Source organism: Aotus nancymaae, unplaced genomic scaffold, assembly GCF_030222135.1.
Source record: "Aotus nancymaae isolate 86718 unplaced genomic scaffold, 86718_ANA_hifiasm-v0.15.2.pri h1tg000014l, whole genome shotgun sequence".
In the NCBI taxonomy this organism is placed as follows: domain Eukaryota; kingdom Metazoa; phylum Chordata; class Mammalia; order Primates; family Aotidae; genus Aotus; species Aotus nancymaae.
In genome coordinates, this window is record NW_026988425.1 from 102,739,644 (window position 1) to 102,761,682 (window position 22,039).

General features: G+C 34.8%; 1 protein-coding gene across 1 annotated transcript in view; it reads right to left on the minus strand.

Moving 5' to 3' along the window:
- Positions 1-15,065: 15,065 nt before the first annotated feature.
- The window catches only part of TMEM232 (transmembrane protein 232), a gene marked incomplete at its 5' end in the record, with an annotated part of 268,718 nt that continues 261,744 nt past the window's right edge, over positions 15,066-22,039 (minus strand). The window contains 2 exons of the mRNA XM_012473941.3: positions 15,066-15,660; positions 19,580-19,673. Of these exons, the coding sequence (XP_012329364.2) occupies positions 15,484-15,660; positions 19,580-19,673 (271 nt within the window). The remainder of the gene's footprint in view (positions 15,661-19,579; positions 19,674-22,039) is intronic.

The window sequence follows — 22,039 nt, forward strand, 5'->3', positions numbered from 1 at the left end:
TGGTTATAAAGATTCTGAATGCCAGTACCTTCCCTTAACTTCAAACAGGGGCAGCAGCTTGCATTCACTGGCAAAAAAGCAAAACAAATTAAAATTTTATATACCATATTCATAATACAATAAAACATTAGAAGATATGTGATGAAGCAGGTAAACATGTCCCATCATCAAGAAAAAAAGTCAATATAAATTGAGTTAGAAATGTCCTGGTATCAGATTATGCAGGTCCAGAATTAAACATAAAGATAACTATGAAAAATAAGTCATTTATGGGGAAAAAAAATGGATAAAGAGATGAGCTATTGTGGGAGAGAAGTAGAAGTTGTAAAATAAAAAAATTTGATTAAAATTCTAAAAGTTAAAATTTTAATATTTAAAAATGAATATTTATTGATGGTTCTGAAAGTAAATTGTAAAAGATTCAATGAACTCAAAGATGAATCAATACAAAACATCAAACTAAAGGACACAGTTGAAAAAAAAAGGTAGGAAAAAGTAAACAGACAATCTGTAACTTCTTGGAATTATCAAGAAATTTAACACACTTATATTTGGAGTTCAATAAGGAGAAGAGAGAAAATAAAATATATATTAAATATGATAACCAAAATTTATAGTTTACACATTTTACAAAAAATTATCAATACATTGATTCAAAAGCTTAACAAACTACAAGTAGAAAGAAGAAAAACACACATAGGCATGTTATAGTCAATTGCTGAAAACCAGAAAGAAAGAGAAAATCTTAAAAGCAGACAGAGGGGAAAAAAGAAACATATACAAATAAGCAGCTACAGGAATTATGACCGACTTCTCATCAGAACACTGCAAACTAGTCTACCATTCAATTAGTAGACAAATGGCTGATTAATCTAAATATTGGGAAAGATATGGACTGAATAGAACTCTTATACGTATCTGAGGTAGCTATCAAATGATATGCCCATTATGGAAAATATTTAAATTTTTTCTTATATAAGTCAACTTTCATCTACTTATGACTCAGGTATATATGTATGTATATATATAATATTTTCTATATCCATCTGTTAATGGACATTTAGGTTGATTCCGTATCTTTGCTATTGTGAATAGTGCTTCAATAAACATTAGAGTTTAGATGTACCCTTAGTATATGGATTTCTCTTCCTTTGAATAAATATCCAATTGCTGAATCATATGGTAGTGCTCAAAGAAAAATACTGCAAACTGAGAACATTGTAAACAGAAAAACTATTATTCAACTATGATGGATAGATAAAGTCCTTCACAGGCAAACAAAAGCTGAGAGAATTCAGCACCACCAGACTCATTTTGCAAGAAATGCTGAAGAAAATACTTCTCAAGATATAAACCCACTGGTAAATTAAGTACATGAGCAAACCAAGAATACCCTCTTACTAAATTTGTGGTGTGTAATTCACCCATAACTCTGGTATTAAGCACGAAAGACAAAATATATAAAAAATATAATAGTTACAGCAACCTATTAAGAGAGGTAATTTTAAGAATGTAAATTGAGAAAACTGAAAATCAAAATGTAGTACAAATGGAGTTAAAGTGTAGATTTTTTTCCTTTGTTTGTTTCTATTCTTTTGTGTTCCAAGATAAGTTGCCATCTCTTGAAAATAACTTGTTATGTTTATAAAATGTTTTTGTAAGCCTCATGGCAACCTCAGTGCAAAAATTTGAAACAGATTCACTGAAAGTAAGTTACAATTTAAAACATACCACCAGAGATAATAACCACAAAGGAAGACCATAAGAAAAAGTCTCAAAACCATCAGAAAACAAGCAACAAAATGAGAGTAGTTACTAATTACTTATCACTATAACACATATCGGTATAAGTAATAAGTATATACCTTATATAACTCCTTACTTATCAATGATAAAACCGAATGTAAATGTCTCAATTAGCCAATGAAAAGGCAAAGAATGGCTGAATGGATAAAGAAACGAGACCCAACTACATGTTGCCTCAAGAAACCCACATATGTAGACTAAAAGTGAAGGATGAGAAAAAGATATTACCTGCAAATGGAAACCAAAAAAAAAGTAGGAGTAGCTACATTCATATCATGTAAAATAGCTTACAAATCTATGCTTAAAAGAGACAAATTCACTATATATTGATAAAGAGGTCAATTTAGCAAGAAGATATCATAATTATAAATATATGCGCTCAACACCAAAGATCCCAAATCTATAAAGCCAACATTAATAGACCTAAAGGGGGAGATAGACTGCGATACAATAACAGTGAAGGGCTTTAACAGCCCAGTCTCAGTAACAGGCAGATCATCCAGACAGATAACAACAAAGAAACAGCAGAGCTAAGCTACACGTTAGATCTAATAGGCCTAATTGACATTTGCAGAACGTTTCATCCAACTGCTGCAGAATACACTTTCTTTTCATCAGCACATGGAACATTTTCCAGAAATGACCACATCTTAATCCACAAAACAAGCCTGTGGAAACATTTTTATTTTTAAATCAAGTATTATCTCTGACCACAACGGAATAAAACTAGCCATCAAAAAACAAGAAGAACCTTGGAAAACACAGACAAGATTAGATGTGTTCAGGGTGATATAGCTATAGATGGAATCTTGGAAAATACACAACCTTGGAAATTAAACAACATGCTCCTGAATGGCCAATTGTCAATGAAAGAATTAAGAAGGAAATTTAAATTAAAAAAAATGAAAATGGAAATACAACATACAAAATCTATAGGATACAATAATAGCAGTACTAAAAAGGAAGTTTATAGCAATAGACACCTATATCAAAAAAATAGAAAGATTTCAAAATTAACAGCCTAATGATGCACCTCAAGGAGCTAGAGAAGCAAGAACAAACCAATTAGTAGAAGGAAATTAATAATAAATACCAGAGAAGAAATAAATGAAAATGAGACTTGAAAAACGATACAAGATCAGTGGTGGTGCCTCATGCCTGTAATCCCAGAACTTTGGGAGGCCGAGGTGGGTAGATCACTTGAGGACAGAAGTTTGATACCAGCCTGGCCAATCTGATGAAACCCAGTCTCTACTAAAAATATAAAAATTAGCTGGGTGTAGTGGTACATGCCTTTAACCCCAGCTACTGGGGAGGCTGAGACAGGAGAATTGCTTGAATCTAGGAAATGGAGGTTGCAGTGAGCCAAGGTCACACCACTGCAATCCAGCCTGGGTGACAGAGCAAGATCCTGTCTCAAAAAAATAAATGAGTAAATAAAAAAAAACAAAATGTTTGTTTCTTAAAAAGATAAATACAATTCACAAACTTTTGATAAGACTTATAGAAAAAAGAAAGAAGACCCATATAAGTAACATCAAGGAAAAAAAAAGGAAACATAACAACTGAGAACACTGAAATACAGTGAATCATTAGAGATTGTTAAGAACAACAGTTTTTCACTTGCTCTTTTTGCAATTTTTTGCTATCAGCTATCACCAAAAGAACAGCTAGCCCACTTATCACAGGTGGAGGATGAGAGTCATGAATAGCAGAGACACGAGAAGCCAAGCCATCTGGGTAACTCCCACCTAGACTAGTTGAACCCCAGCTTACCTGGAGACACATGCATGATAATAAATTAGTTGTTTTAAACCGCGGAGTTTTGGGATGGTGCTATGCAACATTACTGTAGCAATAGCTACCCAATAAACTCAGTAACAACATGTTACACAGCTTCATCTATTTATGGGTATCTTTATTTTAAGTTCCAGAATTTACTTTGTTGTTACTTTGCAAACAAATATGAAGTTGCAGGTATTCTTCCAGTAATGAACATTTATTTCATTAATATCCAATTTATTCCCTGCTGTTTGCTTCTATGTCTTTCTGCACACAAACTAGCTTTTTTCATGCCAAATCATAGTATAATCTTTTTAAAGACATTTTAAATAGCAATTCAACACAACTTATATGGAGCCAACAATCCACACAACTCATGTTAATTAAGGTTGGTTGTGAATAGCTATGATCAAGTTCATGCACATGCAGGACCTGACAGCCACGTCAAAACTGTCACTTGGCTGACAGTAATTGTAAATCACTATCAATTATTGGAAACATGTCAGTTACAAGATGCTATATATGTAATGAATGTGATTCTCAGAATCATTGGAAAATGATATATCCCTGGTCACTGCATTCACAGTCTGAGTTGCTGTTGCCACAGTTAGTCTCTTTCTGAAAGAGGTTTATTCTTTTCAAAATGCCTGGTTTCAAGAAAGGTCTTAGAGATAACTTTCCATGTCACTCCTGTCCCTCCATCTGTTGAATATCTTTAGCTCTTGCTACATATTCTTTTTTTTTTTTTTCAGGGTTGGGATGGTCTCTAACTTTGGATAATTATGCCCTTTAGCTATAATTGAAAGATTTTGAATCATTTTTTGGTGCATATTGTCACTCATAGAGCAGGCAAGAGGAGTTCTTACTCTGGGCTTCAAACACTAGCAAATCCTGCTCTGGTCTTCTGGCCAAGGCAAAGAAAGTCTTCTCCCTAGGAGGCAAAGAGTTTACTGTACTAAGGGAATGTGCCTAACTAAAACCCAATCCCCTTCCCCACCTGTACCATACTTCCCCACCTGTACCCCACATTGCTGAAGTCTGTATCCTTGGCCTGATGAGTGGGCAGGGAGTGTCTGTTTATAGGACTATAGATAGAGCTTCATCATGAGTAGGGTAGGCTGACAAAATGCTTGTGCATTACGCCTCATGAAGGACAGAGACTTGTGGGACAAAGGAGGTAGGTGAGAGGCTAGAATACAGCCTGCTTTCCTGCTTCACCAAGTTCCAGTGTGGAACTTTGTGTTAATTCTAAATTTGATTCTGGTCTTCCAATTCATTGTGAAGGTATAGTTTTCAAAGTAAAAGGCTAAAACATATTTTATTTAACAGTTTATTATTAGCCTAATGTATGTTTTAAATATTTATAGATATGATATTCAGCCTCTAGTTGCATCCTTCTCTCACTTCCCACAAATGTTAGATTCAGGCACACAGCTTGAGGAAACTGAAGGAATATCTCTTCTATAGTGGGATCAAAATTTACTTACACTACATTCAATGTACAAAAAACATTTACCTTTATCTTTTTTCACTCCTAAGAACTGATATAATATTTTTTCCTAAGCCACACTGAATTGGATGGCAGAAAATACAAGCTATAGGCTGTCTGAAGTTGGACAACTTCGTTTTTAAGGCAGTGTTAAGAAATCTATATTTGATAGTTCTCCTCATATTCCTTTTTGATAACAATTAAAGCAAAGAATAATGACTGATGATTATTGAGAACTATGTGTCAGGTATTGGGATAGGATTTTCATGTGTATAAACATACCTAATCCTTAAACGACACAGTGAGGTAGGTGGTATCATTACCACATTACATGAAGTGAACTTGAGGTACAGAGAAGTGGATCAATTTGTTTGAGTTTGCATTGCTTGAATGTGGAGAAGACAGAAGTCAAATCCTAGGCAGACTGACTTTGGAGTCTATGTTCTGTCTTTACCATGAATGCTGTTCTGATTCTCTAAGATGACCTGTGTAGGTACTATTTGTTTCTCAGGACATTACGTTAAGAATCCTTTTTGAAACCCTGTCAGCATGTGGGACCTTCTTCATCCCTGACCCTCTCATACTAGACAGGGGATAAGAAGTATCCTGAACTCATGTCATCAGCCACCTTCTTTGAGCATGCTGCAAAAATATCCCCATGCCATGCTGAAGAAAAGGGATGTAGAGTTCTCCTAGAAGCCCACGTTCCTCTAGTTTGCTGTAGGGGCAGCTTGTCTCTGGTCTCCCTGATGCTCCCAGCTCTTCCCATACCCCTCCTGGATGTTTATGTCAGTATATGTTCCCAGAAAGGAAACAATGATACATGCATTGAAGCTCTCTTTCATACCAATATTCTATTTTCTGTTTTCCACTCTTTGCCAGGGGTTCAATGATGTGATGTCTTGTGATGTGTACTTTCTTTATTTTTCTACCAATAAGGATTTCTCCTTCCTTTCTACTTTTTGATAGGATATTAGTTACCTATTTTCCTATTCAAAATATATCTTATTTATTATTTTTAATTGTGGTAGAATACACATAATATAAATTTAGCATTTTAACCATTTTAAAGATATAATTCAGTAGTGTCAAGTATATTCACATTGTTGAGCAATCTCTAGAAATTTTCATTATATAAAACTAAAAGAACATGAAACAACAATTCTCCATTTTTACCTCTCCCATCCCCAGAAACCATTATTCTGCTTCTTGTTTCTATAAATTTGACAACTACAGATACATAAGTGAAATCATAGAGTATTTGTCTTTTCATAATAGTCTTATTTAACTTAGAATAGCGCCCTTAAGTTTATTCCGTATTGTAGCATGTATCAGAATGTCTTTTTTTAAAGGCTGAATAATATTCCATTGTATGTATATATCACATGTGTTTGTCTATTCATCCATTGAGGGACACTTGGGTTGCTTCTACCTTTTGGATATTGTGAATAATGCTGTTATGAATATGGTGTCCCTTCTTCTATTTGAATGTTGTAATATTTAAATTGTTAGGAAGAAACATGATATATAAGGGGAAGAATAAAATGCACAATATATTATTAGTTTCATATTTTCAAAATAACATTCAGATTACATCCTATGTCCCATCTTCTTAGTGTTTTGATCTCAGAGCTCTTCAGAGATTTGATCTCAGAGACACAGAAATAAGTTGCCAAACAAATCCACTCAGTTTTCAAGGATATTAGTGTATAGTGAGAAAGGGTGGTATTTGTTCATCCTTCCCAAAAAGGAACATGATTTTAACATTAAAAACATAAGTCAATAGAGCTAATTACATTTGATGCTGGAGACTTTGTTTTATCCAGCTTCTTACAGCAGGGGATAATTGGGAATTCAACCCTGAACAATCCTATGCCTTGAAAATATCATAGAGGAAAGCTATTGCCAAATCCAATCAAACCTAATTTTCTTGCCATTGATATGGCAACTATAAAGTGAATGAAAATCATTGAAACACCTGAACATGGGCATTGTGAGAGCTCCAGCATGCCTCTATTTCAATTTCCACCTTTCTCGCTTGGGTTGAAGCAATCATGACCATTGATATGTCGAATATTTGACAAAAAAATCAAGACCAGTGTTTCAACTCAATAGTTGCAAAGAAGTAGCTAAACTCTTTTTCTTTTTTGATCAGAATAACAATGATAAGAATTTTTCCCAAGAAAATGTTAAGACCCCTGACTTGGTTTTAAAAGGTTTTTGTTTCATACATTTCTAAATGTTTCAAATGGAAAGATACTAAGACTCATTCTTATTTGATACTGTAATTTATCCAAGGTGTTGGATTAAGTTTAAATCTTTTAATCTCTTAAAATCACAGTTTTATGTGTTAAGATCCTTAAAAAAGCATACTAAACTTTCAGTAGATTAAATATCAATTTTTAAAAAAGTTTTAAGACATAAGTTCCAAAACATTATACATTAGGCTAAAGTTGCTTGTTTCCTCATCCCCTTGCAATAATTTCCACTACCCTTAGTTAAAAATCTAACTTGAAACCCATGTCTGATGTTTAATATTGAGTGTCAACTTGATGAAGGATGCAACATATTGTTCCTAGGTGTGTCTGTGAGGGTGTTGCCAAAGGAGATTAACATTTGAGTCAGTGGCCTGGGAAAGGCAGACCCACCCTGTCTTGGTGGGCATCATCTAATCAGCTGCCAGTGCAGCTAGGATAAAAGCAGCCAGAGGAATATGGAAGGACTAGACTGGTTGAGTCTTCTGGCCCCCATCTTTCTCCCATGCTGGATGCTTCCTGCCCTTAAACTCTAGACTTCAAGTTCTTCAGCTTTTGGACTCCTAGACTTAAACCAGTGGTTTTTCAGGGGCTTTCAGGCCTTTGGCCACAGACTGAAGGCTGCATTTGGCTTCCCTAATTTTGAGGTTTTGAGGCTTAGACTGGCTTCCTGGCTCCTCAGCTTACAGATGGCCTATTGTGGGACCTCACCTTGTGATCATGTGAACCAGTACTCCTTAATAAACTCCCTTTCATATATACATCTATTCTATTAGTCCTGTACCTCTAGAGAACCCTGACACAGTATGGCTTCCATTGTTGTATAATCTGGACCAAACTTACTTTTCTAATTTCATCTCTTCTCCATCTTTCTGGGGCCTCTCTTTCAGCTCTACAGAATTCTTTGCCTTTTCTTGAACATTCTAAACTCATTCCCATTTCATCAGGATAGGTTGGGTTATCATGTAGTAATATGTAACTCCTCAAATCTCAAACACTTAAAACAGAAATGTTTTCCCTTCTCAGTTCCATCATTTTTATTAAGGGAACCAAGGGTATGAGGGTACTCACTATTTTGAACATAAATTATTGTTCTATAGGGAATAAAAAAACACTGTAAATTGTCAAGCCAACAAGTAAATAATTCAGCCCAGAAGTGACACACATAGCTTCTGTTCATAATCATTGGCCAGAATTAACCATATGACCCACCACAACACGATGGGGCCAGAAAACAGAAAACACTCCGATGAATCTCAAAGAAGGGAGAAGCAGGAATATTTAGCAAAAAGCATGAATGATTATCCTATCGATTTTTCACTTGCTACTGATAGTTTGGGGAATGCTCTTTCCTCTGAAAGTCAGATGACTCTCTCTTTCAATTTATTCTGGTCTTAGTCAAAATCCTCAGGTCATTCTTGGTGATCCTACTATCTAAAACAGATTTTCCATTATTACTGTCTTTTTACCTTGTTTTATTTTTGTTCTTCACTTGTATTTACCTGAAATCATATCACATTTTTATATTTTTTGCTTGTTTTACACACAGAAGTGCATTATTTTTAATATGTACAATATTATATTTTCTGTCCTGTTCATTGATTCATTGATATATCCCCAGTGACTAAGAGAGTATTTGGAGCCCAGCAGACAATGAACAAATATTTTCTGAATGAGTGACTGCATATATTAGATTGATGCATACAAGTTTAGACCACCTATCTCTAATTCTATCTCCATCTATATGGTGAAATATCAGTTCATATATGTGTTGCAAATAGGCAAATTTAATTTCATACTACATCTTAACTATAAAGAGAAAATTTAATTTCTGGAGGTTTGGAAAACCATTCAGTTTTTCCTCATGATGCTCCCTCTGCTGGTTTTCTTGGAGCCAGGCGAAGATGAAGCTCAGTAATTCAGTCTTAAAATGATTTGAATCTAGCAAATCAAGAGATCTTTTAAATATTAACTTGCTTTCTTTAGGATAACTGCCTTCATATTCCTCTTCCCTCCATTCTCTTTTCCAATATGGCATTTGGATCTGTAGGGAGGGGTCTGGCCTGCAAAAGGAAGTAGATGGGAGCCTGGGTCCTTAAATCTTCCCAAGGTTCACTTACTCCTCCCTGACCTCAACTGTAGAATGGATGAACTGGTATGCTTTCTGCAATAATGTGCAATGAAGTAGATCTAATTTCTGTCTATTTGGTCTTAATGTGCTAATACCAGAGACCTGTCTCCTATCATTTGCTTCTTTGCTTCTCTTCTCACCCTGACAATTGCGTGTGTCATTGAAAATGTGTGCATGCAATATCCCTCCTTGTGATTTAGCAGATACTCAGTCCTGCAGGAGCTAATGCTACTAACCTGTCAGACTCAGGCTCCTTACTTATTTACATGTTTCAACACCACATCCCTTCTCCTGAGGTAAGGGGTGAGGGCACCAAGCACCCTTAAATCTACCTTTCTCACCAACTTTTTTTTACCCTCCACAATGTCTCTGCTTGGAATAGGTTGTCTTTTCTTCCTTAAGACATACCTTCCCATAAGGCCACAAGTCTTGGGACCTAGTTATCATGTTGGATAATATATGCTATGGAAGAAACTGTACCATATGTGTCCTCTAGTCATTTCTTTTAAGAAGTTTTTTATTGGGAAGCCAAGTGAAAATCTGGAGCTAGAGATTACCAGATTGGTTTGTCCAGATTTTCTATTTCTTCATGTTTTGATGCAACATTCAAAGCATTACTGATTGACAATAGTCTGGCTATGTATTAAAAAGCTGCAGTAGTGATTCTGAGATGTTTGACTTTCACCTTATTCATTAATTTATAAAAGATGATCCACCGCCTTTCCAAAATAGAGTCAGTTTGGGAAATTTTATTGGAAAGTTAGGTATCACAGGGATCCTCCAACTAAAAAATGTTTTGGAAAGACATTTTATTTTTATTTTGGCTTTTCAGTGAAACAGGAAAAAAAAATAAGGTACTAGGTATTATGTAAATAGGTCCCTTAGCTAAAATGATTGGAGGAGAAAGTGAGCAGGAGTAACATTAAAGCCAAATTGTCCTTGAAATGTATGTCACCATGAAAAATGCATGTGGCAAAAAAATAACCAAGTCATCAACAGAATTTGTAAGACTATACAGATATATAAATTTATATTATAGAAGATGATTATTTAAAATGCATTTTGCTATAAGTTTCCAAACACATTCTGTATATCACAGAAAATAACTAGAATCAGTACAAGGAGCCTACAAATACTTAGTCTCCAGTGGCCAACCTGAGGTTGAGAAGTACTGTGTGGACTGAATTTGTTACTACACGTCTTTTCTACAGAGGCATTGGCACAACAGATTTTCATGACTCTACCTTCCTTTGTATTAAATATTTAGCCCACAGAGGAGGTGACAAGTGTCATCAATTAATCGCAAATAAGACAAATAGGGGTGTTCTTATTCATTTTACTTCAGCAAATTGAGATGTGAGGAGGAATGAAGAAGCTTCAGGAGACCTATGGTGATTTTAATTGAGAGTCACTGGCAGACCCAAAGTGAGAGCTTAGTATGTGAGCAGTTGGATGAAGTTTGAAAGCAACCACAAAGCAATTCCCAATCAGATAACTTTGAAATTTGAAAGCCAAGTTCGGAAAAACTATACAATGGTTGTTCTCAACTAGAAGCAATATGAAAAAAGGAGACTCAGAAAACAACTAACTAGTAAACAGTTCAGAGAAGGTTTTACTGGTAGGAACAGAAGAATCAATTACTTGAATTATAATTGTTAAACATCACTATGGAGTTCCTAAAACTGTTGGTGTGGGTTATTTTTATCTGTTACCTCTGTGCGCTCCCTTTCTCCAAACACCGACTTATCAATGCATGAGTCAGGATATTTGTTTTAGATATTTTCTTCCTTAAATGTCTTTTTGTTATGCCCCACAAACCACTGTAAATCATTTGCTTTCCTTTTTTTAAAAAAAAATTACGTCAGGAGAAATGATCATGTTCATTCTTGTGTTACTCAGAATTTACTCCAGTATTCTAATACTCCAGTGAAACTACCTAAAAAGTTTTATGAGTATTCTCAGTGAGGCAGCAGGTGTGAACGAGAAATTGCTTTGGTGGTTACTGAGAGAAATCTATGGAGCATCTATACTAAGTAAATGTAGGCAGTCTTGGGTTTCTTTTTTCAAAATAAACATAAGCCTAAGTGATAAAGCAACATGGAAATAAGTTTTAAATAGGAAGATATTTAGACCTGAGATAGGTTAACACTTTTTAACAGTAGAGGCCCTGTAATCCCAGCACTTTGGGAGGCCGAGGCGAGTGGATCACGAGGTCAATAGATCGAGACCATCCTGGTCAACATGGTGAAACCCCGTCTCTACTAAAAATACAAAAAAAAATTAGCTGGGCATGGTGGCGCGTGCCTGTAATCCCAGCTACTCAGGAGACTGAGGCAGGAGAATTGCCTGAACCCAGGAGGCGGAGGTTGCGGTGAGCCGAGATTGCGCCATTGCACTCCAGCCTGGGTAACAAGAGCAAAACTCCGTCTCAAAAAAAAAAAAAAAAAAAAAAAAAAAAAAAAAAAAAAAAAAAAAACAGTAGAAGCACTTAAAGGTGACTAAGAGCTGTGCAAGGTAGGTAGATACGGAGAATCTTTCTCTTTCTCTGTCTTTCTCCTATCAACTCACAGTGGGAAGAACGGAAAAATAAATAACTAAGGCTGAGAAATCGTAAGCTGAACGACAAGAGAGTAGCTGAAATAATTTTTCTGGGACCCAAACCAGTCCGTGACTCACAGAATCCTTTGTGAGTTTTGAAGCAAAGTGAATACTAAACATAAATTACAAAGAATTTAATTGAATTTGTGTTAAAATAACTTGTTGGAAGAATTAAGGATTAGTTATTAAAATAAATTAGTAAAGTTTATTTTTAAGCCATTTATATCAACTTAAGAGATGATGCTTTCTTTTAAACTTTTTCTTCTCCCCTGGGATATCTTGCAGAATAAGCAGAAAACAGGGCCTAAGATGCAAAGGAAAAGAAGGGAGAGTTAACTTTTATTGCATGGTCTGATATGTTCTAAGCCGTACAGTGTTCAGTTATTTAACTAGTGTCTTTCATTTCAAAGCGCACCCTTGTTTTCTCTGCTTTGTGATGCTAGAAAACAGGAAGCACATGAGAAAGAGTTTCAGGATGAGAGGGAAGAAAACACTTGATTCTTCCCGTTTTCCCACGCTTCCTGATAGTGTGGTTTCAGCAAGATACAAGTTGTTACAGTTTTCATATTTTTCTGCACTCCCAGAAGCAGTTGTATTGTGCCCCCTCAGAAGTACCAGCAATAGCTGGGCAATCTCTCCCCATCAGGGATCCGAGTTTGGCTGTGTGAAGTGCCTTCAGCATGCCTTAGAGTCTCACAACGCAAACCTCTTCTCTCTGATTCTGTGGCTCCAAACGTGGTTGCAGTTTCCTGCAGTTACTGTTTCTGTGTTATTGCTATGTCCCCTTTCCATTTATTCAGTTCTCTAACACCTTCGAAGATAATTTCTTACATTAAATTCTCTGTTAAAATGACTGACAAGTTTGTTTTCTTTCCTAATTAGCCTCTAACTGATACCACTCTTTACATAAATTGTGTCAATTTTATAAATGAGTAAACGAAAGTGAAAATGGGTTCAGTAACTTGCCTACTGTTTCATAGCTGGCAGAAGGCATAACTAGAGTGTGTTTCCAGATCTACAGCCCACAGTCTTTGCTAATATTGCAGAAAGAATCAGCGAAATAGGAGAAAGACCATGAGAGATGCATGTTGCCAAATGTTAAGAATTTTAAAAAATAATTTAAGGATAAAGGTGTATTCTGATTAATCATCTCTCTCTCCCCCCCTTTTCTTTCTTTCTCCGTGTATTTGTATATAAAATTTGTTTAGCTCCCTTCCAAATCACCACTCTGACATAAAAAGGGTTACTTGTAAAAAGGCATGGATCCACAAGAAGAAAAGATATTAGCACATTGGAAGTGTTAATAACATTGTGGAAGTAAAAAAGAAGATGAACAAGTAGAAATAGGCTAAGCAGAGCAGAGAAAACATAAACTTAAGTCTGCAGTGAGGATGCCTTAAGGGCCATGCCTCAGAATGCTAGAAAGTTTCTGAAATTGGAGATATCAGGTTTCTTTTATAAAGATGGTGCTGAAACAGTAGGATTTGTTGAAACTCTTGCAAGTGACAGTTAGATCTCCATAGTACCCTTACTAATACTTACAGCTTAATTGTTATGTCTTGCTACAAACCAATAATGAGAGAATAGTTTGGATGGAAGAATGGGAGAAAACTGAAACTTCCATGGGTTTAGGAATGAGTGTTGAGGAAGGACTTAGGAGGAGACAGTGAATAGTTGATGGAACAAGATTTTGGAAGGGATGAGATTTGGAGAAAGGGGACTGGCTGGTCTTCTGTAGAATTTTTTTTTTCCACAAGTGAAGAAAGCAAAGATAGATGAAGGTATTTGGAAAGGTGTATTGGAAGGTATTTCTAGGAACCTGCATAGTCTCCGTTTGAGAACACAAGGATAATGCAAAAGGTTTGGAAAGAGAAACATAAGTTTGAATTAGCTATATAGGGAATCAAAACAGGAACCTATACACAAGATTTTTCTGCCATATGTGATTGTTATCTTAAATGAAGACTGACAGCTGAATTCACATAATATAGGTCACATACTTTGGCCCATGCATCAAACTTAACTTGAAAATATGTTAGTAAAAAATTAGTTGCCAACATTTGGGTACTAAGGTACTTTTATTTTGAAAAATAGTCCCATTTAAAAGCTTCTTGAAAGACTGGATGATTGTACAATGCTGATACACATTTTAGAATGTAACTGAGTGGTGGGAAATTTCTTTTCTTTTCTTTTTGAGACAGAGTTTTGTTCTTGTTGCCCAGACTTGAGTGCAGTGGCTCGATCTCGGCTCACCACAACCTCCGCCTCCCACATTCAAACGATACTCCTGCCTGAGCCTCCTGAGTAGCTAAGATTACAGGCGTGCACCACCATGCCTGGCTAAATGTGTACTTTTTCTTAGTAGAGATGGGGTTTCTCCATGTTGGTCAGGTTAGTCTCAAGCTCCTGACCTCAGGTGATCTGCCTGCCTCAGCCTCCCAAAGTGCTGGGATTACAGGCGTGAGCCACCATGCCCAGCCGGGAAATTTCTTTAGATGGGATAGGTATTCCTTAGCTGGCTTCACTAATTTATGTTACCTTTCTGACTTGGTAGTCATTTGAGTTTGACACCCTTGTTAAAGTTCTTGTCTTTTGAGTATCACCAAGTCACCTGTGTGAAACTGAGATGTGAATATTATTTGTATTTTTCAGGAAAGGAATACAAGACATCATAAAAACTCCACCCTATTACTCTTACTCACTCATAGGTTCAGAACTTCAGATGAGGTGAGTTCCATTTCTAAAATGACTCCTATTTGTATGAATCTATTCAACAGTTGCTCCTGGACTTTCTAGGATCATACAGATTTTTTCTTATAAACTCACAGAACACAGTAAGACCACTGTCTCTCAGGAGTCCCCTCTGGCATCTGTTAAAGATCAAGACAATCTAAAATGACTGGCCCTTCTGTATTCAAATCTCTGAAATAGGGTTTGTTTGGTTTGGCATAAATTGACTATAAAATGACAATGACATAAGATGCCATAATGTTTTTATTTGAATAATAGTAATTATAGGAGTGTTACCTTATGATCATTCTGTTTTCAAGAAATAATTTTTATATGGTGACTTATTAATTAACTTGTAGTTAATTTCCATCAAACTGTTTGATGAATATCAGCGTTCTGAGAATCAGTTATTACATATGCTGTACAATGAGATAAATGTCAATTGAGAAAAATACTAGATGTGGTATTGGAAAGTTTTGACTAGTGAAATCACTTCATTCAACTGTGATTAAGTTGGTCATTAATTTAGAACTAAGAAATAACTATTAAACAGTTTGTATCAGGATAACAAGTTCTTCTATACAATACCTCAAGTTAATTATAAGAAAGTTCTCTTACTATGTAGCTATCTTGGTATTTTTCATGCTATGTATTTCTGACCTCAGTTTCAGGGGGTGGCATTTTCTTTCTAATTAAGTTACTTCTCTTCTATGAGGAAGCTCATAGGGCTTGGTTTGCTTATGTAGTTTCTCTTCTCTTTTCTTCATAACTTCTTGAAAGTGAATTTTCTCTTCTAACTTCTTATCTTCAAGTTCTTGGGCCTTGCATATTGCATCTTCTTCTTTTCGGATCTTTAGCTCTTCCTGCCACTGTTACAGAGAGAAAATGTCATCCACATATGATTTTCCATGAAAAAATGCATATCAATTTAGCTGCTGAAAATGTAGCTTCTTATATACAATTATCCTCTTTGTTTTTTTCCATGACATTCCTCAAAAATTTTTATCTATCTCACTGGTAAAACATATGTGTCACCTATTAGAATGCATGTAAGTCCCACAAAATAGAACTTCCTTGATATATTTAAAGATTAAAAAACATTCAAAATAAGACATTATAGGTTTTATATTTCTATATTACAAATAGTTTTACTTTCTTCATCAATATTGGCATTTATATGACAGTATGGGTTATACAATGAAGAACCAAATGAAAGCAAAACAGAAAGAAAAAATACAGAAAATACAAACTAAAGAGAAAGGCCAAAACTCTAATACTATTCCATATGAAGCTGAAAATGAAATTATTAGGTAAATGCAGACTATGCAGAAGACCAGTAAAAACACCTCTAAAGAATGTATCTTATTGTCCAAGATAATTTTTCTTTATATTTTGCTTTCACTTAGCTTTTCACTTTATAACCTATGCTGTCATGTAAATAGTAGTATATCTGAAAGCAAGAGCCCTAAGAATGAATCACAGTATTATAAGTAATAATAATCAAACATCATCTTGAAAAAAATATATATACTTCTAATATATTTGATGGAGGAAATGATCCAAATAGGTAGTAAACACTTGATGCTGGGTAAAACATTTGGAGCAGAATGACTCCTGGTATGAAATATTGAAAATTCCTAAGGATTTTCCAATCTTGACTGCCAATTCGGTCTTTTCCAAAGACTGCCAATGCTGTGTTTTTGTCACCTTCAGCTCATGCATATACACAAATGATCAGTCTGAGATTAGCAACCCATCAATTAATTTATAGATTACTATATATACCAGTACTGTGAATCACAAATAACATTTGTCATATGGGATATTCATACAATAAAAAGCAGAGCTAAGCATCAGAGTCCACAGCATGTCACTCAGCTTTGACGAACACAGTAAAATTTTGTAAAATGTTAATATATTCATATTAGAGTAAACATGACAAATAAAAGCACAATATCAAATCCATTATTTATTCCCAGTTAAGTTTTAATTACATAAGAAATACAAAATTAACTGGACTTATCTTAAGATTGTATTTATACACAGTTGTTACTCATATGTTTGGTTTCTCAGGAGCCAGTTTTGCATAAAATATATGGAAATTTAAGGCAAAATCTCCAGAACATTCAGTCACAGGCTGAAATTCATGCTATGGTTTTGTGTACAAGTTCTATGATACTCAACTATGACACATTATTTTTCTCATATAATTAAATAATCTAGTTGTTTAAGAAAATTTTCAATTTTATTAGCATAGAAGTTATAGTTGGTATAACAATGACAGTATCATAAACAAAGAGAACTAATCTATCCTGTATGAAATGTGCATATCTGCTTAATCTAGGTCATTGGCATGTGGGAGAGGTGAGTTGGTGATTATACCATTGTCTTCATTTGTGTCTGTTTGAAATTTTTTCATTAAAAAAGTTACATTAGTTGAAAAAAAAAAGAAAAAAGAAAGATTTCAATGGGTCTTATGATTTTGTTTCTTAAATTCTGAAAAATCAAAGAGAATTAATTCTTAAGAACTGCCAGTAAAATAGAATGCTTGGTTTCACAAACAGCATGTATAAAAGCATCAATATCTATAAAAGCAGCCAAAAAGGGGTATCTTATCATCACTGTCCAGAAGACAGCTTTCCCCCCCTCTCCCTTCTTAGAATTTGGAATGGCTGAAATTCACCATAATGTCAAAATCCTTCTTTTCATTAGGCTTAGGAAAAAGCATACTTTCTTTTTGTCTCTGCTGACCATGACAACAGTTCAATTTGGGTAAATAATTATATTTTCTTGACTTTATCTGCCATTATTATTGTCTGTTGTGGTAGCTAGGAGGATGCAAAAAAATAAAAAAAGATATGTTTGAAATTGATGGGAAATTGAGGCACCATTTACTGATTTATTCAACTTACTCAGTGATTCAATGATCATGCTATGGAATACTAGCAATGTATAAGGTACCTTAATATCTCCTGAACAAGGAGGTATATTTTCTATTTTCTGCATATGATAACCCCTCAACAAAAGTATATTGGATTAGAAGGAGAATTAATATCTGTAGCTGAGGAAATGTGCTTTTGTTCTTCTTTGTCAATATTAGAGATCCCACCCTCCCACCTCTAATTCTGACTAGGAGTTATAAGCCAAGAACTTGAGCAGCTATGAAAAAGTAGAAGAGAAACTAGATTTAGAGTAGGGAAATTTGTTTTTGTGCATAGACTCTGTCATTTACTTAAACCATTGAGCAAGTAACTGAATTGTAAACAACAGTTTGTTTTTCTTATTGGTAAATGTTATATAGGTTTGTGAGGATTAAATTAACTAATGTAAGAGCATTTTGCAAAGTGTAAAGTATAAGTACAAAGCACTATTGCTATGCCCATCTGAAAAGCAGTGGTATATACATGAATACTGAAAAAATATAATATTCAGAGATATTTCAATAAACCTTCCAAGATCAATACTATGAAGTACTAGTTCATTAGGCTAGCCACACATCAAACAAATGGATCTATAAGTTTTCAAGCATATTTTCAAAAAGGATTTCTTTATCCTTCTTTAGCTACAGTATAAGCAGGCCCATGGCAGTGATTACTTGGATAATGCTTATATCCTTAGAAAAAGAAAAAGAGGATGGATGGCTGTTAGGAGATATCTCTGTATCTCTGTCATTCATAATACTTTCCTCTGTCTCTTTAGCCCTAGACAGCCCAAAGTAGTTATTTATATATGTGTGTGTATGTGCGTGTGTGTGTGTGTGTGTGTGAGAGAGAGAGAGAGAGAGATGTTGGCAAGTTGCTATCTCTTACAATCCCTTCTACATTACTTAGTTGACTTAATTAATAGGAAAATGTAGATGTTGAAATTTATAAAATATATGAAATTTTTGAAAATGGCCTATACATATATTAGTTTCTTAAAATTTTGTTAGTGAATAATAGAATATTGCAGCTCTCATTTTGTGATTTCAAGGTATCAGTCAGTCTCCAAAGCCCAATACTTATAGCTATTGCTAGAGTGGCTTAATTACTAGCTATGTGGTAAAAACTATTTAATGTGATCAGTAAATAAAATAATCTCTTAACAAGATTACTACTTAAAAGTAATGTGAAAAAATTAATATAATCACAATCTGATAGATAATATTGAAGTACTAGTAATAAAATTAAGCACATAATGCTATACAGTTTATTTAAAAATGCTATATAGTTTATTTAAAGAAAACAAAAAATAAGTATTTTCTCTCATACTTCAATTCTGCTCCTAAAAAGAACTAGACATAGAATGACTGGTATTTGGTAAGAAATTACCAACTAAATATAGCACAATGAATTAAAGTATCTTCTGTGAATAGCCTTGTATTGCCACTGCTTTTTTTACTTATGCTAAGAACAAAGTGATTAACAGTCTTTCTGATCTGTCAAGGGTAAAGAACGGTCACTGAAAATTGAGCCAAAAGATTTCTGTTCTGTTATTAGAACTACACTGCAGAAGAAATCAGTGTTCAGCATTCAATATAAGACTCTTGTCACAATAAATCAGTACTAATTCAGAAAACAGGATTAGGCTAGTATTTTACAAATGACAGAAGGCCAAATTTTCTGTAACCTGATGAAGACACTAAGGTGTATAGATAACATAGTAAGATATGATTCAGTTTGGCAAACCAATCATGGCTCTACTTTTAAATTCCACATATTAAGGTTTCAGTCTCAGAACTACATATTATAATTTAGCGTGGCTTTAAAGAACAAAGCTTTTGCTGCTAGTTAAAAAAATCAGTCTTACGTGATGGTCAATGATTTTTGCCAACTCTTTATCTGCCTTGGTGAAGAAATCTGGATGTGGTACCATGGGAATTTCTGATACAGTAGGATGTTTCCTTCAAAAGAGCACAAGAACAAATCCAACATTAGGTATAGGTATTCCAATTCCCCAGAAATAGACAGAATTGTAAGTCATAATTTTTTACTAAGCATTTTGATTCTTCATTGTTAACATGAAGTATTTACTTTGTGTAGACTACAGTATGTTAGCTTTTAGGTTTTGTAAGCCATCTTGGGTCAGTAAAAGTGATAATTTTGAGGGTAGGACATGACATATAGGATGATCAAAATGCCCAACCCCATATACAGCTCGACAACCCTGGAAGTTCTAGTGGAAACCTAAGCATAAAGATTTGCTCTAAGATATGATGAGAAATGGTGTGATTTCAATACATTTCCAAAGTCTTCTTATTACTAAGGGTGGAATTATGGTAGACAGACTAGCATAATTCAATGAAATTGTTAGCAGAACAAAGCTGGGCTTCAAACTAAGGGAGACTTAGTGCTAAATTATCCACATAATTATTGTATTATTAAAGTTATTATGAAGAAACCGTGTGAGTCCAGGAATATGTAAAGTAGTAAGACGGTGACAGAAGGTGGTTTTGAGGGTGGGAAAGTGGGTGTAAAGGAGAAAATCTTAGGGAAGAGCCTAAAAAGAGGCTGCCAGTGAGAAATTTTCATATTCAAAAAAGTCTAGTCAATTTTTAAGACTGGAACTCATTTTTTTCTGGTTTCTGCCTTTTCCATTCCAGTGTACTCTACATTCTTGACACACTTATTTCATCAGGTTCTGTTGGTCCACACTGTACTAAAGTCTTCTCAAACCTTCCCAATTACCTTCATCTCCACCATCACTTCCCTAGGCCAAGCCACCATAATCTCTCACCTGGACGAAGGCTTCATGTTCAGAATTCCCGCATCCACCACTCCTTACCCACTTTACTCTTGTCTCTATACAGTAGCCAGAATTTTTTTCAAAATACGAAGTGGATCATGTCAATCTCCTACATCAAACTGTTCATTATTTTTCCATTAGCTTTAAGATTAAGATTACATTTTTTAAGGAAAGCTTGAAGTAGACTGTGCATTTGTTAAAGTGGTTTTGGCTAGTTTCTCCAGATATCTTTCCTTTATTTGCTTGGGTCTATGCATCCCTAATGCAGAGGCTTTCTTGCAGTTGCTGGAATGTATGTTGTTCTAGCCCACTGTCGCTTGTTTTCACATGCTGTCATTTCTTTCTCTAATGCCTTTCTTCTTCCTCTGTCCCTGCTGCGGGACTGGTTAATGCCTACTCACACTTCGGCTCTCAGGTCAAGCCCATTACCATGGCTATCAATCTACCATGAACATTTCCTTTCCTTATACTTCAATTTGTAATTTTACATTTATCATGTCGCTGTGTGAGTTTTATGATTTCCTGCTAGAATATAAGCTACATGATTATGGAGATTTTGCCCATTTTCTTACGATTGTTTCCTCAGTGCCCAACACAGTGGCACTAGATAGTCAATGAATGTTTGTGTATTTGCTGAATGATTAAATGAGTAAATGAAACTATGATATGCTTTAATACCCTTTATTTTCCAAGTCATCAATAAGAAGAGTCTACCATACAACACTCTTGTGTTAGTGAAGTAGTATCCAATAAAGCAAATGGAGGGCAATCTCAGGAGATAGGTTGAGAGTAGAGTTGATGGCAGGAGTTCAAAAGAAAACAATGGAAGTGACAGGCAAGCGTGGAAAATGGAGCCCTCTCCCAAGTTAATAATATTCAGAAACACTGTGTGGCAGAAAAGCACTGAGCCTCTTAATGCATGCAGAATAGGGCCTTTAGCCATTCTATTAAAGTACTGTATTAAAGGGCTGACAGTTGGTTTAACTAAATTCATTTAGTGAAATTTGGACAGTTTTGATACTCAAAGAAATCTGCCAAATGCCGTAAATAGATAAACAGAATTCAAGCAAGAATAAAAGTATTCAAGCAAATTGCCTAAAGTTTTTTCTTGATCAAGAAGTGTTTAAATTAAAAAAAAAATGTAGACAACATAATATCAAAAGACCTTTAAAATGGGAAAAATAAATGAACATGCTTATACATCTGTGATTTCTTAGTTACCTCAGTTGAATTGTGTGCTAGAAAATAATAATGTATAGAGAATATAATGAAAGATAACATGAGACATGAGAGAAGTAAACATTCAAGTATAGGAACAGAAAAAAAATAGTAAAATATCTAAGCATATGGGCTCTGTACTTAGGCAAATCTCAAAGCAAATTTTGGTTCTACCACTTAGTGTTATTAAATCCCTCTGTTCTTCAGTTTCTTCATCCTTAATATTGAAAAAATGATAGCACCTGCCTTATTATGTTTTCACAAGGAATAAAGAGGGATTAGACAGAAACCAAACACTAAACAAGT